At 39.9% G+C, this 16,846-nt stretch overlaps 1 protein-coding gene across 8 annotated transcripts in view; it reads right to left on the minus strand.

Moving 5' to 3' along the window:
• The window catches only part of CUL2 (cullin 2), an 88,835-nt gene that overhangs the window by 51,806 nt on the left and 20,183 nt on the right, over window positions 1-16,846 (minus strand). For all 8 annotated transcript variants that reach the window (XR_012157612.1, XM_073334443.1, XM_073334445.1 and 5 more), the window contains 2 exons: window positions 1,802-1,907; window positions 1,285-1,367 (listed from right to left, as the gene is read on the minus strand). Coding sequence is in view for 7 of the 8 variants with exons in the window: in XM_073334443.1 (XP_073190544.1) it covers window positions 1,285-1,367; window positions 1,802-1,907 (189 nt within the window). In the remaining variant the exon portion in view is untranslated. The remainder of the gene's footprint in view (window positions 1-1,284; window positions 1,368-1,801; window positions 1,908-16,846) is intronic.

Raw genomic sequence — 16,846 nt, forward strand, 5'->3', positions numbered from 1 at the left:
AAACAGAAACTTCTGCATTGCTAAGTGGTATACCCTTATGACCCTCATTCACCAGACTCAAGAGTTAAGATATGATTATTGTTACTTAACACCCAATTTATCCTTGAATCAGTGTCCATGTTGGCTCCAGAAGAAGTGGTCTTCGGCAGCTCTAAACATTATTAGGTATATTACAGGCTTCAGAAGTAATGTTTTCAGAAGGATGTAATATCAGTCCTTAACACATTTTCATAAAATCCAGTTCAAAGGAATAGAAATGAAATATGAATAGTTACTAGTATGCTATAAAGCAATTACAAAGTGCTTCATTTGACTATATTCATCCAATATAGAAATATTAACCTTCAAAACACACTTCCTTATGTGCAGTAGGTAAAAATTCCCATTACACAGATATATAAAGAGAGGCACAAACACTGTGTCTAGCTCAAGGTTTCTCTTCAACTCAGCATTAGAAGTAGGAAGAGAAACCCGAGTTCTAGTCTCAAGTCTTCGGTACTAAAGAACATTCCCTCTGGATTATAGTTAGGCTTGGTAGGATTTGATTTGAACTGTTAGTCCTTAGTAAACATCTATTTCACCTGACACACTGAAACAGATGAAAAATATATATATATATCAACTGGTAACAGTTGGCAAGCAAAATCTCCCACTTTGCGCCTACAGGAATCCAACCCCACAGCAGCGCAGGGAACTCTCGGCAGCCTCACTGTCACGGTCCCATTCGCTCACAGACCAGCTGGGAGCATGGGGGCCATCCCCAGGCAGGAGCCATGCAGCAAGGGGGTGGCCTCCCCCAGGATCGCTTGCTCTGCACTGCCAAGATGACAGCTTTCTCCACACTTCGCAGCTGCAGGGATCCAGTGTAATCAGTCCTGTAGCCACACAGGTAGCCCCCTGTAGCCCCAGTGTGAAACTGGAAATTTATTTAAATAGAAATTTTTTTAAAAAAGCTTAAAAATAAAAATCGATATTAACTGAATTTCAAAAAAATAATCATCATTAAATTCTTCCAGGCCTAACTATAGAGAATTAAATTTTTCAACTCAGGTTCTCTTTCTGCACAAGTAAATCACAACAAAAGCATTCATATTTTCGACAACTAAAGCTTTTGGCACATTAATGAGGTAATATCAACATGTTCAGAGTTGGCTTATAATAAAATAAGAAAGCAGCTTAGCTGAAGTCCAATCAATTCACAGGCCTCTCCAAGCAAACAATTACAAAAAAATTTTAGACCAGGTTAGAAACATTGTAACTCATAGAAAACAAGCAAACACTCACTTTTTGATTTCTCGGAGGAGCATTCGAATGAGAATGGCTTGCAGTGGCTCAATCATTAATTTCCTCCACATATCGAGTGCTAGCTGTAAAGATACAAACATCACAGAAAACTTATCCCATAGTAAATGCAGTTTAAAAATCCACAACCTGAAGCAAGATTTGGGCAGGAATTAACATCCTTCCCAATCTCTGTTTCCATTCTCAATTCTTTTGTTTGACAAATTCCAGGTCTGCTTTATCAACAATATTTTACCCAGATCCACACCTACATAGGTTTCCTCCCACCTCCAGGTTGTACCTTATTAAATTTTTCTTTTCAGATAAGGAACTGACAAGTCCTCTATAAAACTTTTTAACCTGATTTTCCAAGGTGCTCAATACTCCCACTGAAAGTCAAGCTATATATTTTTAGATTGTACATATTTTTAATTTTAAAAATCAATATTTAAAAGAACACAGTTGAATTATAAGATGTGTTTTTATGTACAGTTTATGTTTACCTCTTACAGCTACTTACCTCTCCAATTTCCATCAGTGGTTCACTTATATCCACACCTCCATAGCCATATTGAAGATCAGCTTCAGTTAATTTGTTCTTCTTAATAAACTGCGTGTTGAGGTACCTATGGAAACAAAAGCATTTTAATCAACCCCCAGAGCACAAAACTGAGTGAGATACTAAATACTTCAATAACCTTTGTAACCACACAATGTCTTTAGCTTAGTGGAAGGAGAGAAAGCAGGTGACTTTGAAAATGACTATTACAAGACCTCTTGTATAAAAACAAAGGCTGTAGGACCTCCCTGAATTAATTCACTTGAACTACAGCATTAAAAAAAAGCTTATTTTTAAAAAAAATGGCCAGTGATAGAAAATTACCACAACCCTTGGCAAGTTGTTCCAATGTCTTAGAGTGAAAGTTTAAGGCCAGAAGGGACCATCAGATCATCTAATCTGATCTTTTGTATATTACAGGACACCAACACCACCCAACACCTGTATGCTGAACCCAACAACCAAAATTAGACCAAAAGTATTATAGCCCACAGGAGACTAAACTATTATGTGTCACAAGCAGAGGACAGGAGGGATCAAGATGCATCAATATCCGACATCAGTATCAGGAAATTCATTAAGAGAGATGTACCCAGATAATCCCGGCAAATGACCTGTACTTCATGCTGCAGAGGAAGGTGAAAAACCGCCAGGGTCACTGCCAAACTTATCATGGGAAGCATTCCGACCCCACATTGGGTGATCAGTGAGAGCAAGAACCAGTCAGCTAAGCATGCTCGGTACCCCCTCAGAGCACTAGTCCACCCCATCCAGTGTCCCATTTCCAGCTTTTTGCTTCAGAGGAAGACCAGTAAAAACCCCAGAACACACTGGAAGGGGATAGGGGAAGGAATCCCTTCCTGATCCCTGCAGAGGACAACCTGAAACTGTGAAGCATGAGCAATTAGGAACAGTACATAAACCAGAAGTGCCCACCTGGGCTCCTGAGACCTGCTCCCCAGCATCCCAAGGAACCCCATTAAACAATTCATCCAACTCACTCTCAAAACTAATTAAGTTGTATGCCCCCACAACTCCTGTGGAGAGGCTGTTCCAGAACCTCACTCCTCTGACAGTTAGAAACCTTTTTCTAATTTCCAACCTGAATTTGTTCATGGCCAGTTTATTCTCATTTGTTCTTGTGCCAACATTTTCCTTTAGCTTAAATAGCTCTTCACCCTCCTTGGTGTTTACTGCCCTAATGTATTTATAAAAAGCTATTATAGCCTCTCTCTGCCTTCTTTCTGACAAGCTAAACCAGTGGTTCTCAACCAGGGGTGCCCGTACCCTTGGGGGTACATCAACTCATCTAGATATTTGCCTAGTTTTTATGCAGCAGACCACATAAAAAGTATTAGCAAAGTCCATAAAAATTAAAATTCATACATACAATTACTTGTTTATACTGCTCTCTATACACACACACAGTACACGGAAATTTAAGCACAATACTTATATTCCAATTGATTTATTTTATAATTATATGGTTAAAATGTAAAAAATTAGTAGTTTTTCAATAATAGTGTGCTGCCACATTTTTGTATTTTTAGGTTTGATTTTGTAAGCAAGTAGTTTTTAAATGAGGTGAAACTTGGGGTATGCAAGACAAGTCAGACTCCTGAAAGGGGTACAGTAGTCTGGAAAGGTTGAGAATCACTGCGCTAAAAATAAACCAACCTTTTCCAGTCTACTCTCAGAAAATAGGACCTACAGTCTCTTGATCATTTTCATAGCTATTCTCTGCACCTGTTTCAGTTTCAATTCAACTTTCTTAAAGATGGATGACCAGAATTGTACACAGTATTCCACATGAGATCTTACCAGTGCCCTGTACAATGGCATTAATACTTATTCATAGATTCATAGATATTTAGGTCAGAAGGGACCATTATGATCATCTAGTCTGACCTCCTGCACAATGCAGGCCACAGAACTTCACCCACCACTCCTAAAAAAGACCTCACACCTATATCTGTGCTATTGAAGTCCTCAAATTGTAGTTTGAAGACCTCAAGGAGCAGAGAATCCTCCAGCAAGTGACCCGTGCCCCATGCTACAGAGGAAGGCGAAAAACCTCCAGGGCCTTCCAATCTGCCCTGGAGGAAAATTCCTTCCCGACCCCAAATATGGCGATCAGCTAAACCCTGAGCATATGGGCAAGATTCATCAGCCAGATACTACAGAAAATTCTTTCCCGGGTAACTTGGATCTTACCCCATCTAAAAACCCATCACAGGCCATTGGGCCTATTTACCATGAATATTTAATTACCAAAACCATGTTATCCCATCATACCATCTCCTCCATAAACTTATCGAGTTTAATCTTAAAGCAAGATAGATCTTTTGCCCCCACTACTTCCCTCGGAAGGCTATTCCAAAACTTCACTCCTCTGATGGTTAGAAACCTTCGTCTAATTTCTAATCTAAATTTCCTAGTGGCCAGTTTATATCCATTTGTTCTTGTGTCCACATTGGTACTGAGTTTAAATAATTCCTCTCCCTCTCTGGTATTTATCCCTCTGATATATTTATAGAGAGCAATCATATCTCCCCTCAACCTTCTTTTAGTTAGGCTAAACAAGCCAAGCTCCCTGAGTCTCCTTTCATAAGACAAGTTTTCCATTCCTCGGATCATCCTAGTAGCCCTTCTCTGTACCTGTTCCAGTTTGAATTCATCCTTCTTAAACATGGGAGACCAGAACTGCACACAGTATTCCAGGTGAGGTCTCACCAGTGCCTTATATAACGGTACTAAAACCTCCTTATCCCTACTGGAAATACCTCTCCTGATGCATCCCAAGACGACATTAGCTTTTTTCACAGCCATATCACATTGGCAGCTCATAGTCAACCTATGATCAACCAATACTCCAAGGTCCTTTTCCTCCTCCGTTACTTCTAGTTGATGCGTCCCTAGCTTATAACTAAAATTCTTGTTATTAATCCCTAAATGCATGACCTTACACTTCTCACTATTAAATTTCATCCTATTCCTATTACTCCAGTTTACAAGGTCATCCAGATCCTCCTGTAGGGTATCCCTGTCCTTCTCTAAATTAGCAATACCTCCCAGCTTTGTATCATCTGCAAACTTTATTAGCACACTCCCACTTTTTGTGCCCAGGTCAGTAATAAAAAGATTAAATAAGATTGGTCCCAAAACTGATCCTTGAGGAACTCCACTGGTAACCTCCCTCCAACTTGACAGTTCACCTTTCAGTAGGACCCGTTGTAGTCTCCCCTTTAACCAATTCCCTATCCACCTTTCAATTTTCCTATTGATGCCCATCTTATCCAATTTAACTAATAATTCCCCATGTGGCACAGTATCAAACGCCTTACTAAAATCTAAATAAATTAGATCCACTGCGTTTCCTTTATCTAAAAAATCTGTTACTCTCTCAAAGAAGGAAATCAGGTTGGTTTGGCACGATCTACCTTTTGTAAAACCATGTTGTATTTTGTCCCATTTACCATTGACTTCAATGTCCTTAACTACCTTCTCCTTCAAAATTTTTTCCAAGACCTTGCATACTACAGATGTCAAACTAACAGGCCTATAATTACTTGGATCACTTTTTTTCCCTTTCTTAAAAATAGGAACTATGTTAGCAATTCTCCAATCATACGGTACAACCCCTGAATTTACAGATTCATTAAAAATTCTTGCTAATGGGCTTGCAATTTCTTGTGCCAATTCTTTTAATATTCTTGGATGAAGATTATCTGGGCCCCCCGATTTAGCCCCATTAAGCTGTTTGAGTTTCGCTTCTACCTCAGATATGGTGATGTCTACCTCCATATCCTCATTCCCATTTATCATGCTACCATTATCCCTAAGATCCTCTTTAGTCTTATTAAAGACTGAGGCAAAGTATTTGTTTAGATATTGGGCCATGCCTAGATTATCCTTGACCTCCACTCCATCCTCAGTTTTTAGCGGTCCCACTTCTTCTTTCTTTGTTTTCTTCCTATTTATATGACTATAGAACCTTTTACTATTGGTTTTAATTCCCTTTGCAAGGTCCAACTCTACTTGACTTTTAGCCTGTCTCACTTTATCCCTACATATTCTGACCTCAATAAGGTAGCTTTCCTTACTGATCCCTCCCTTCTTCCACTCCCTATATGCTTTCTGCTTTTTCTTAATTACCTCTCTAAGATGCTTGCTCATCCAGCTTGGTCTACAACTCCTGCCTATGAATTTTTTCCCCTTTCTTGGGATGCAGGCTTCCGATAGCTTCTGCAGCTTTAATTTAAAATAATCCCTTTATACTTCTTTATCGCTACTGGAAATGCCACACCTGATACATCCTAGGACCGCATTTACGTGTTTCACACTCCATTACACTGATAGCTCATCATCATCATTCTGTGATCAACCCACACACCCTGGTTTCTCTCTTCCTCGATCATTTCCAATTGAGGAGACCCCAGCTTGTAGCAGAACTTATTATTAGACCCTAGTGCAGCGGTCCCCAACCTTTCTGTAGGAATAGTACTTTCCTATTCCCAGAAGACTGTGGTGGGCGCCAGACATCCCGCCGCCAAAATGCCGCGTAGAAGCGGCAGTGGAAAGAAGTGTCGCCTCCGAGAAACGTTGCCCGTTTCTCGACGGCATTTCGGTGGGCAGTTCGCCGGCGGCCTCGCTGAGTGGCGGCATTTCAGCAGTGCGGTATCCTGCGGGAGCACACAACTTCCCCGGCTGGTGCCATTGCACCTGCGGGCACCGCATTGGGGACCCCTGCCGTAGTGCATGACTTTGTACTTTTTACCTTTGACTTTAATCCCATCATTCCAGTCTTCAAGGTCTGCCAGATATTTCTGTATAATGTTTTGATTCTCCTCTGTATTGATAACTTCCAACTTTGTATCATCAGGAAATTTCATTGGCACATTCCTACTTTTAGTGCCAAGGTCAATAATAAAAATACTGAGGAAGACTAATCCCAAGAAAGATCTTGAGGAACTCCACTAGTAACCTCCCTCAAATCTGAAACCCTCCACTAGTAACCTCCCTCCACTTTTCAGCACCACCTTTCCCTTCTCTTCATTAGCCAGTTCCCTATGTACCTACAGTTCTTGTGCTAATCCCCACCTTCTCTAATTTAACTAATAATTTGCTATTTGGTATAGTGTCAAATGCTTTATTGAAGTCTAGGTATATTATTGATTTTCCTTATATATATATATATATAAAAATTACTTTCACAAAGAAGGAAATCAGGTTATTCCGGCACAATCTACCCTTGGTAAACCCATGTTCCTATGGTGCATTACACTCCCTTTGCCATTTACCTTCATTAGTTTTTTCTTTTCCTTTCTTTCATCATGTGGTCCACAGTCTTCCATACTATTGAGGTTAGACTAACAGGTCTGTGATTGCCCAGATAACTTCCCCCTTTCTTAAAACACAGGTCTGACGTTAGCTATTCTCCAATCATAGGGTATTACTCCTGAATAGTTGTATTAAAAATCCTTGATACTAACTAGCAATTTCATGTGCATATGGTTAATAACCCTCGCAGCTCCAGACTTCCGGCCACTGGAGCTTGTTATACTTTTGTCTGCTAGATTGAAGAGCTCATTACCGAAGTTTTGTTCACCATTTAGGTACTTATCTTGGTTAAGCTAAACAGACTGAGCTTCTGGATTCTTTCACTATAAGGCATGTTTTCCTATCTTTTATGGCTCTTCTCTGAATCCTCCTCAATTTATCAACATCTTTCTTGATTTTACAACACCAGACATGGAGACAGTATTCCAGTAGCAGTCAGACCAGTGTCAAGTACAGAGATAACACAACTTCCCTACCCTTATTCCATATTCAACTCTCAACACGTATAAGGCATGCATTAGCCCTTCTGGCCACAGTATCACACTGGAATTCCATAAGGAATTCTGAAAACACAATTGAGAATGAATTTAATATTTATTTTAATATCACATGATCTTATCCCATTAGCTCTTAGATGTTAATGACTTTTATACAGCATGTGAAACAATTGCTTGATTTATTATTTTAGTCAGTATTTATCTTGGAGTACTTGCACATAAAAATTGTCAGTAAATACAAGATGCCATTATTAATTGGATCAGACCTGTTCCAAAAGGCACTATGTTTTGACATGTATGGCTATAATTCTCAGTACATACTGTATACAGTTTTATAACTTCCAAGTGATGGACAAATATTAGAGTATCAGCTTTAAAATTACAGGTTGCAAACAAAAGTCCTTACCTGTTTCTTAGACAACAGAACTTTTTTTTTTTAAATCTAAGTTTACTTCTCATTACTTGTGCTCTTTTGATAAATGAAAAAAGTAATCTCTGCCTGGTAACATTTACTTTGCTTGATTTCAGATTCCCCAAGTGTAGTGAAGTGTGATGATGTGCGTAACAGTCATATTTTGTCCTACATTTACCCAGAAAAATCAGCATTCATCAAAAACTCTATAAAGGAAAACACTGCACTCAAAACACATCAACTAAAAATACCCTTCCTATTTAGAAACACTTAAACCTATACTAAAGGCTTCCTGACCCAACTAATACAAGGTATTTTTTGGATATCCCAAACTTGAATGTAGGTAACACTAACACAATGGATTACTGTATCCTAGAAAGTAGTGACTGTAAAAAGCATTTGGAAGTCATGGTTAAGGCTATGTTTTTGACACACAATCCGTGACTTCCAGAGACTCCATGACATTCTCTGCTTCAACCACAGGGCTGTGGGACTCTGCAGCTGGTAGCCAGCAGGGCCCTGGCAGGGTTTCAGTGACAGATGACAGCCGGAACAAGGGGCCCCCTGCAAGATTCCAGCGACAGGTGACAGACTCCTGAGGGGGCCCTCCTCAGGATTCCAGTGACGGGAGACAGCCTTGGGCAAGTGACTGGGGATGTCCCGTTTTTCTCTTTGGGAAATATGGTCACCCTGCAGCTCCCAGATGCCGCAGGCAGAGAGGGAACCCCATGTCTCCCAGCCACCATGGTGCAGGGGAAACCATGGAGCCACAGCAGCAAAAGTCACACAGACAGGTCACAGCTTCTGTGAATTTTGATTTATTGCCCGTGACCTGTCCATGACTTTTATTAAAATAACCATGACAAAAATCTTAGCTTTAGTCATGGTAGATAACTAACTGCACTATGGACCTCATAGTGCAATGAAGTGGCTAAAAGGGCTAACTTGGTCATTGAATGTAGTAGATGGGGGACAGAGAGTAGGAATAGGGAGCTGACATTACCTCTAAGTATAGCATTTGCGAGACTTACCGGAATACTACCCAGTTCTGGAATTCACAATTCAAAAAGGATGTCAAACTGGAAAGAGTTCTGAAAAGAGCTACAAAGATGATCCAAGGTCTGATGGATTCTCCATCACTTCAAGTCTTTAAATGAAGATTGGAGATCTTTCTAAGAGATATGCTCTACCTCAAAACCAGGAGTTATGATCTTAAAGTAGAAATTATTGAACAAAATTCTCTGGCCTTTGTTGTGCAAGAGGTCAGACCAGAAGGAACGATTATGATAGTCTTGTTTTAAAAATCTGTGACTGCCCCTTGTCCCACAAACATTTGTTTTTCCTAGTTAAATATTTTACTTAGATCAATTCTTACAAAGCAGACCTGACATTTGAGAAATTGAGATAATACAAACTTCAAAAATCAGATTTCTATGAATTATTCCAGTTATACCACTACCTTGGATCCAAACCAGATTGAGAAGAAATAAACCAGCCAACATCTTTGAATGTATGTTGATAAAAGGATTAATTGCAAAGTTGGACTGATAGGGAGATCAATAAGTTGCAACGTAAGAAATAAAAAGGGGAAGTAGAGTTTCAGGGTACCACAGAAAATGATTCCTTAAAAATACAACCACTTTCTCACCACTACAAAAGTAGTCCCAGTGAAAATAATTGCACACTTCTAAGACGATCACTGACCAAAAAAACCCCACCACCAAACCAAAACAAAAAAAACCACATACACACCCTACCTCAAACCAGATACAACCAATGCTTTAGAGGACACGAGGCAAGTTTAACCACCACTTACAACTCATACAAATACACAGTTTAAAAAAAAAAAAAAAAAGCTAAAATGGAGTCATTTCACTTACAGCTTCCCAGTGCTGCAAAGTTTGTGTTGTAAACACAGCAGGGAACTAGGAGGTGGGTGGCACGGTCAGTTAAAAAACTTGCTGTTGATTTTTTAAAAATATATAAATACATCTCTTAGCCTCAAATTACGTAATAGGTTTAGTGAAACTTATAGGCCAAAATTGACCTGACACTATCCCTTTAAACAGAAGCAAGACCTCGGTGAGGGATTAATTATGCTTTACTGTTATAAGATTTGCTCATTATTAATGTAGATCCAAGTTGTCAGAATTTAAATCTACTACTCTTCAACTGAAAAATGTATATACATTTAGCTCCAATATGTGCAGACATAAATTAGCACCATTCTTTTTAGAAAGTAGGGAGAATCACAAAGGAGAGAAGCGGGAAGATGTTATGAAGTGGATGTCACTTTAACACCTGAGACTCATAATTTTGCTTTATGATGCTAATTGTTGCATGCTTAATGATCACTTGACAAACAATAGTACATGATCTTGCCAATTTATAATTACATGCAATTGGATCATGCAGAACTATACCTACTCAAATTTTTTGCTTGTTTTAGAAGCACATTTGGATATCTACATATCTAACTGCTGTATCCATTGCTGATTAATGTGTTTTAACAGATTCTTTGTAAGTCTTGCTATCTGGGCTGACTTATCCAATTCATTAACTGAATTTTGTTTTATCTGCTCATTCTTGCCTTATTGCCTGAGAAGTAAAATGGAAATAAAAAAAGCTCGACATAACTGAACTGCCAGGAGAGGAACATGTTTTACTGTCTCAAACCCTAGCCCCTGCCTCTTTCTATCCATCAATGAGCCACGTCGTCACATCACCTGTTGTGTAAATTCTACAGGGCAGATGAGTCCTTACTTGTTTCTGTGATGTGCTTAGTATCTTTTTGTGTATCAGAAAATAGTAAATAAAGAATTCCACATAAGGTTACAAAAATGTTACCTACTCCTAAATTGTAGTTATACACTGAACAGCAACTCCAAAAAAAAAAAAAAAAAGTATTAGGGGGTCCCTGTATTCCAGTTTGCATGTTAAAAAAATCCTCACACCTCCCAAGTGCTAGCCCTGTAAATTAAGCCTAGGCTCAGAGTCAAATCAGGTTATTTCCTTCTCGCACAATGAAAGTTCTGCAAGCTACATTAGTCAAGTTATATCTGTTTAATTCCACTGTACTGAAATTGTACTCTCAGTATGCACCTAACTAGAACCTAGCAAACAATTCTGATGGCAGCTAAGGAGGATCAGAATCTGTGTAAGCTGTATTGGGTTCTTCAGAATTAACAGGAATAAAAAGCAGTACAAGCTCATTAAAGAAAGCAGAGGGTACCATTTTTAATGTAGGTTCACAATTTAATGGTTCTGTACTCATCTTTGGACTTATACATGCATTATTAGACAATATGTATAACCCATTCAGCTCATGTATGAATATTCAGTCCAGCAGTCTTCTTTTCTGCTGTGTAAATTGTATGGGTGATTATTTACAAGTACTATAATTGTTAAAGGCATTTACTATGATTTGGTACAAACAGACGGGGGTAATAGCCAATTTTCATCTCCACAAACTAAAATGCAAATCTTGCTGTGCAACTTTTATTACTTATTCAGATTCAAATGAGCGAGCACTTCACTGAAGGCAAAACACAGCACATTCTTCATATTTCATAAAGGTGCAGCTCCCTTCCAAGTGAAGATATCAGTGATCAACAAGAATGTGTTTCACATTTTGAAGGATCCTTAGGCTTAAAGTCAATGGTATACATCAAGGGGAATAGGTTGGCACAATACTTCTCTGGCCCTGACCTTAAGTGTGCCATTTTATACAAATGGTGCTGCTCTATAATATAGTTCTGTAATACTTCAATAGGTTTTGCTCGTAATTAAATTACTGGGTAGTGCAGTGCTTTAGCCAGAACTTTTTGCTATGTGAGCTTTATTAATATGTATTTTTTAAATTTCATTTTTAGATTAAAGAGAATCTTTAGTTGTATAAGATACTTTCCCTTCTTCTGCAGGGCCAGCTGAAAACAAACACAAATTAACAATCCCAGCTCTTAGATGTGTGCTTATAACATTAGTAATGTTGTTGCTTCAGGGATGAAGTTGACAGAAGTATAAACACACTACCAACACTTTCTATTGTATCTAGCCATTTGGGATGTTCAGGTTGAGACACCCTCAAAGCGTCTTTTCTTGGATGGTGGATACTGTGACAAAGTTCCTCCTCTACCGTGGTGGGTCTTGTGCTTACTGGTGGATTTGCTCGCCTTGGAGCTTCACAGCAGCCCTCAGTTTGGCCATTTTCATGAACCCACAGTCCAGGCCAACAACTCCTGTGTCTGACCAGGAGTTGGGAGGTTTGGGGGGAACCTAGGCCCGCCCTCTACTCCAGGTTCCAGCCCAGGGCCTAGAGTACCTGTCTCTAGAGTGCCTCCTGGAGCAGCTGTGCAACAGCTACAACTCCCTGGGCTACTTCCCCATGGCCTCCTCCCAACACCTTCTTTAGCCTCACCATAGGAGGTTCTTCCTGGTGTCTGATGATGCTTGTACTCCTCAGTCCTCCAACAGTCCGCGTTCTCACTCTCAGCTCCTAGTGCCTCTTGGTCCCAGCTCCTCACATGCACACCACAAACTGAAGTGAGCTCCTTTTTAAAACCCAGGTACCCTGATTAGCCTGCCTTAATTGAGTCTAGCAGCTTCTTGATTGGCTGCAAGTGTTCTCATGAGCCTGTCTCAATTGTCTCCAGAAGGTTCCTGATTGTTCTTGAACCTTCCCTGTTACCTTACTCAGGGAAAAGGGACCTACTTAGCCTGGGGCTAATATATCTGCCTTCTATTACTCTCCTGTAGTCATCTGGCCTGACCCTGTCACAATTCTTAACATTTTCTGAAAAGCAGGAGGTTTTAAAACATCGAAGTTGGACACCCAAAAATTACTAGTCACTCAAAAATCTTGGCCAATATTTCTATTTGTAATTAAAGTGGGGGGAATCATATTTAATAGAAAAATTGAGTAAGAGGGATAGAGAAATTGTACTCTAGAAAGCAGTGGCTTCAAAAAGGATTTAGGAATTATAGATAACCAACAGAATATAAGCCAGGAGGTGTAATGCTATGATAAAAGGACAACTACAAGTCTTGGTTGAATAAATGGGAATATCAAAAGTAAATATGTAATATTTACCATTGTACATGGTATTAGGGAGATCACTACTGAAACAGCATGTCCACACTCATTTCAAGAAAGTAAATTTTCTATTTTTCTTCACATCAAAGAAATACAATATTATCATCAATGACAACACATGGACCATGTGCTCTTCAAAGTGCAGGGTAAGTAAAAAAAGTGGTTTATTGTGTCCATTGTGCAGTTAAGGTCCTAACAGTACTGTAGAGGGGAAAAAAGCAAATAGTGTGTTGGACAGATCCTTTCGGAGGTAAACATTCCCTTCTGTAATAATCCGCCACTCCCTGAGAGGGGAAACTGTAGTTCAAAATAGGTACACGGGTTCTGTAGGTCTTGATACCTGCCTCTTTAATTTACAGTCTTGAAATTAAGACAAGGTAAAATGCTGTATGACATTTTCTTTTATAGTTCCTGTATGCCTGTTCCAGCTCCAATTGGTAGGTCTCATTCATCTAAGCAGGGTAGCAGGATCTGAGCAAGGTTTCCTATCCAGCGATACACCAGCAGTCTGGTGGCAACTGTAGCTTTGACACTATAAACAGTGATACTCTCCTCCTCCTCCACTCAAAATCACAACTGTGGGTTATCAGGCAGCAGAGGGATGGTGGTCCTGTCCAGGCAGGAACATTTTCATGGAGTCCAAGGCAAGAAGAGACCACTGTTATCTAGTCTGACCTCTTCTATTACAGGGCCATAGAACTTCCCCGAAGTCAGTCCTAGGCCATACCTTGTAGAAAAACCATACACTCTTGCTTTAAAATGGCCAGTAATGGAGAATCCATCACAACCCTTGGTAAATTGTTCCAATGTTAATTATTCTCACTAGTAAAAATGTACACCTTATTTCCAGTCTGAAATGGTCTAGCTTCAACTTCCAACTACTGAACATAACGGGGCATACTAGGTCAGACCAAAGGTCCATCTAGCCCAGCATCTTGTCCTCTGGCAGTGGCCAATGCCAGTCACCCCAGAGGGAATGAACAGAGCAGGTATTCATCCAATGATCCATCCCTTGCCATCCCTTCCCAGCTTCTGGCAAACCAAGGCTAGGGCAGTGGTTCTCAACTTATTTGTCACTGTGGGCCACATATGCGTTACCTGGGCTGCAGGGGCAAGGCAGCCTCTTCCCCGGACCCTGCTGCGCTGGATAGCCAAGACCCCACTGAGCTGCCGAAAACCTGGACCCCGCCATGGGGGCCGGCCTTTAGCACAGCTGAGCTGGGCCACAATTGTGTGTTAACTGGGTTGCACATGGTCCAGGAGTTGAGAACCGGTAAGCTAGGAACACCATCCCTGCCAATCCTGGCTAATGGCCATTGATGGACCTACCGTCCATAAAATGTATCTAGTTCTTTTTTGAACTCTGTTATAGTCTTGGCCTTCACAACATCCTCTGGCAATATTCTTATGTTCTAGACAGACAAGGGCTCCCTGCAAACACTATTTTTAGCCTGGTGGCTTGGTCACGATTCAATTTGGGTCAACATTTCCACCCCCAAAGAAACTGGGCACAGAAAAACAAGTTCATCTACCTCAAGGAAACAGATCAATGTGAAAGCTATTGTAACTGTATAACACACAGATTTTTATTTTTATTCTTTTATGTCGGTTTTCATATGAGTTTAGTGTAATGTAAACTAAAATGAATCCATGACCTGAGCTTGTCTGCTCTGATAGAAGTATAATCTCATGGTAAAAAGTTTGAGAACCACTAACATGAACCCTCAAATATAAAATTCCAAGCACAATCGCTTATTTCAGATAACAGCATTACCAAAAATTAAAAGGATTCCATGCTATTTCAGTGGTTCCCAAACATTAACCACCTGCGAACCCCTTCCTAAAAATGAATAAAGGAAAGGAGTACCTGTGGCACCTTAGAGACTAACAAGTTTATTTGAGCATAAGCTTTCGTGAGCTACAGCTCACTTCATCGGATCACAAAAGCTTATGCTCAAATAAACTTGTTAGTCTTTAAGGTGCCACAAGTACTCAGTTTCTTTTTGCGAATACAGACTAACACGGCTGCTATTCTAAAAAAAATGAATAGTTTGATCGATATTCTCCCTTACCTCAGCATAAATTATAAAGCAGTGATCTTGGCAATACAAAGTTTGTTTTTATGACATTATACATTATCAATCATTACAGTGTTTTTATTACATTATGAAAACAGTAACACTCTTCCAAGATCTCACTTTTGTAGCTTGTATCACTTTTGATTAAGCCCGTTATAAAACAAGGCTCCTGTCAGAGGAGCCAGTAGTAAAGAGGGGCACGGGACTGAAGTCCCCATGCACTCTGCTGGAAAAGTGGGGGGGCCCATGGAGGCCACATGATCCTCATCACCCCCACATACTGGCACCTCTGGCTCCTATGTTGCATCAAGGCGTATCAGATGTGAAACAGCATGAAGTTACTTAAGAAACCAACTCAAAGAGTTCCTCCTACACAAGCATGCAAGTCTTGAGCAGTCCAGGAGAACAACGCACATAATAAAGCTTAAACTTGTTCTTCATAATAATTTAAACACACTAGCAGCATGTTTAATTTTAAAAACAGCAAAAAAATATCCACCTCTCTTTCTATTTTGTAAGAGGAATCTTGAAGTTTAAATCTCCTCAGTCAGATAGATATGCTTGCTTTGATCTGCTTAGCTCTTGGAAGTTCCCAAGGCTCTGAACTGCTGGCTTCGTACTGCCCAGGGTCCCTATGGAACCTCCTGTAACATGGGAGTTCATGAAGCCCAGTTTGGGAACCACTGTGCTATTTCTTTGCCTTTGTTAAAAAAAAAAAATTTAAAAAAAGTGCATCCATATAAGCCTTAGGGTGAAAATACCACAAATTAGAAGTCAAACCAAAAATCTCCCCACTGTCCATCCGACACCCTGATATAGGAAAACCGCAGTTGTAAAACTCTGAGGGGACACCTAAAACTTTCCTAAAAACTGAGACTTCAAAAAAATAATGGGGAAATAGCCTATTGGGCTAGAGCACACAAGACATTTTAGATTTAAAGGAAATAGTTTAACACTGAAGGTAATAAAATAGGTTTACCTATAAATACAGGAACAACCTTGTATCGGGCCCAGTAAGTCAAAGACTATGTCTACACTTCCACTTATGTTGACAAAACTTACGTCGCTCATTGGTGTGAGAAACACCCACAGTGACATAAATTTTGCCTGCATAAGTGCTCGTGTGCATAGCACTATGTTGTGGGAATGCTCTCCCCTGTCGGCAGAACGTGGCTACAAGAGCGATCTTACAGTGGCACAGCTGTATTGGTACAGCTGTGCCACTGTAAGCTTGACAGCGTAGACATGGCTTAAGGGAAGACTATTCTGGAGTCAAAGATTTTTCACTGAGAATGGTGTCTCCAGTCCCTGACATTCAAAACTAGGATCAGTTAACAGAAGCACACAAGCTTAACTCAACTGACAGTATCCGTTAATACCAAAATTTCAAACTGGATAAAATCATACCAGATGTTAAGTGTTTTTTTTGTTTGTGGTTTTTTTTTTGGGGGGAGGGGAGGAGAAGGAGAGAATCTAATGGCCAACAGTATCTAGTACCATGCATGCTCAACTGGCATGAGCCGCTGTAGAAAACAACGTCCTACTTTCTAATTATGCCTCTGTCACTAATTCACTCTATAGCCTTGG

The sequence above is a fragment of the Lepidochelys kempii genome, chromosome 2 (genome assembly GCF_965140265.1).
Source record: "Lepidochelys kempii isolate rLepKem1 chromosome 2, rLepKem1.hap2, whole genome shotgun sequence".
Lineage (NCBI taxonomy): Eukaryota > Metazoa > Chordata > Testudines > Cheloniidae > Lepidochelys > Lepidochelys kempii.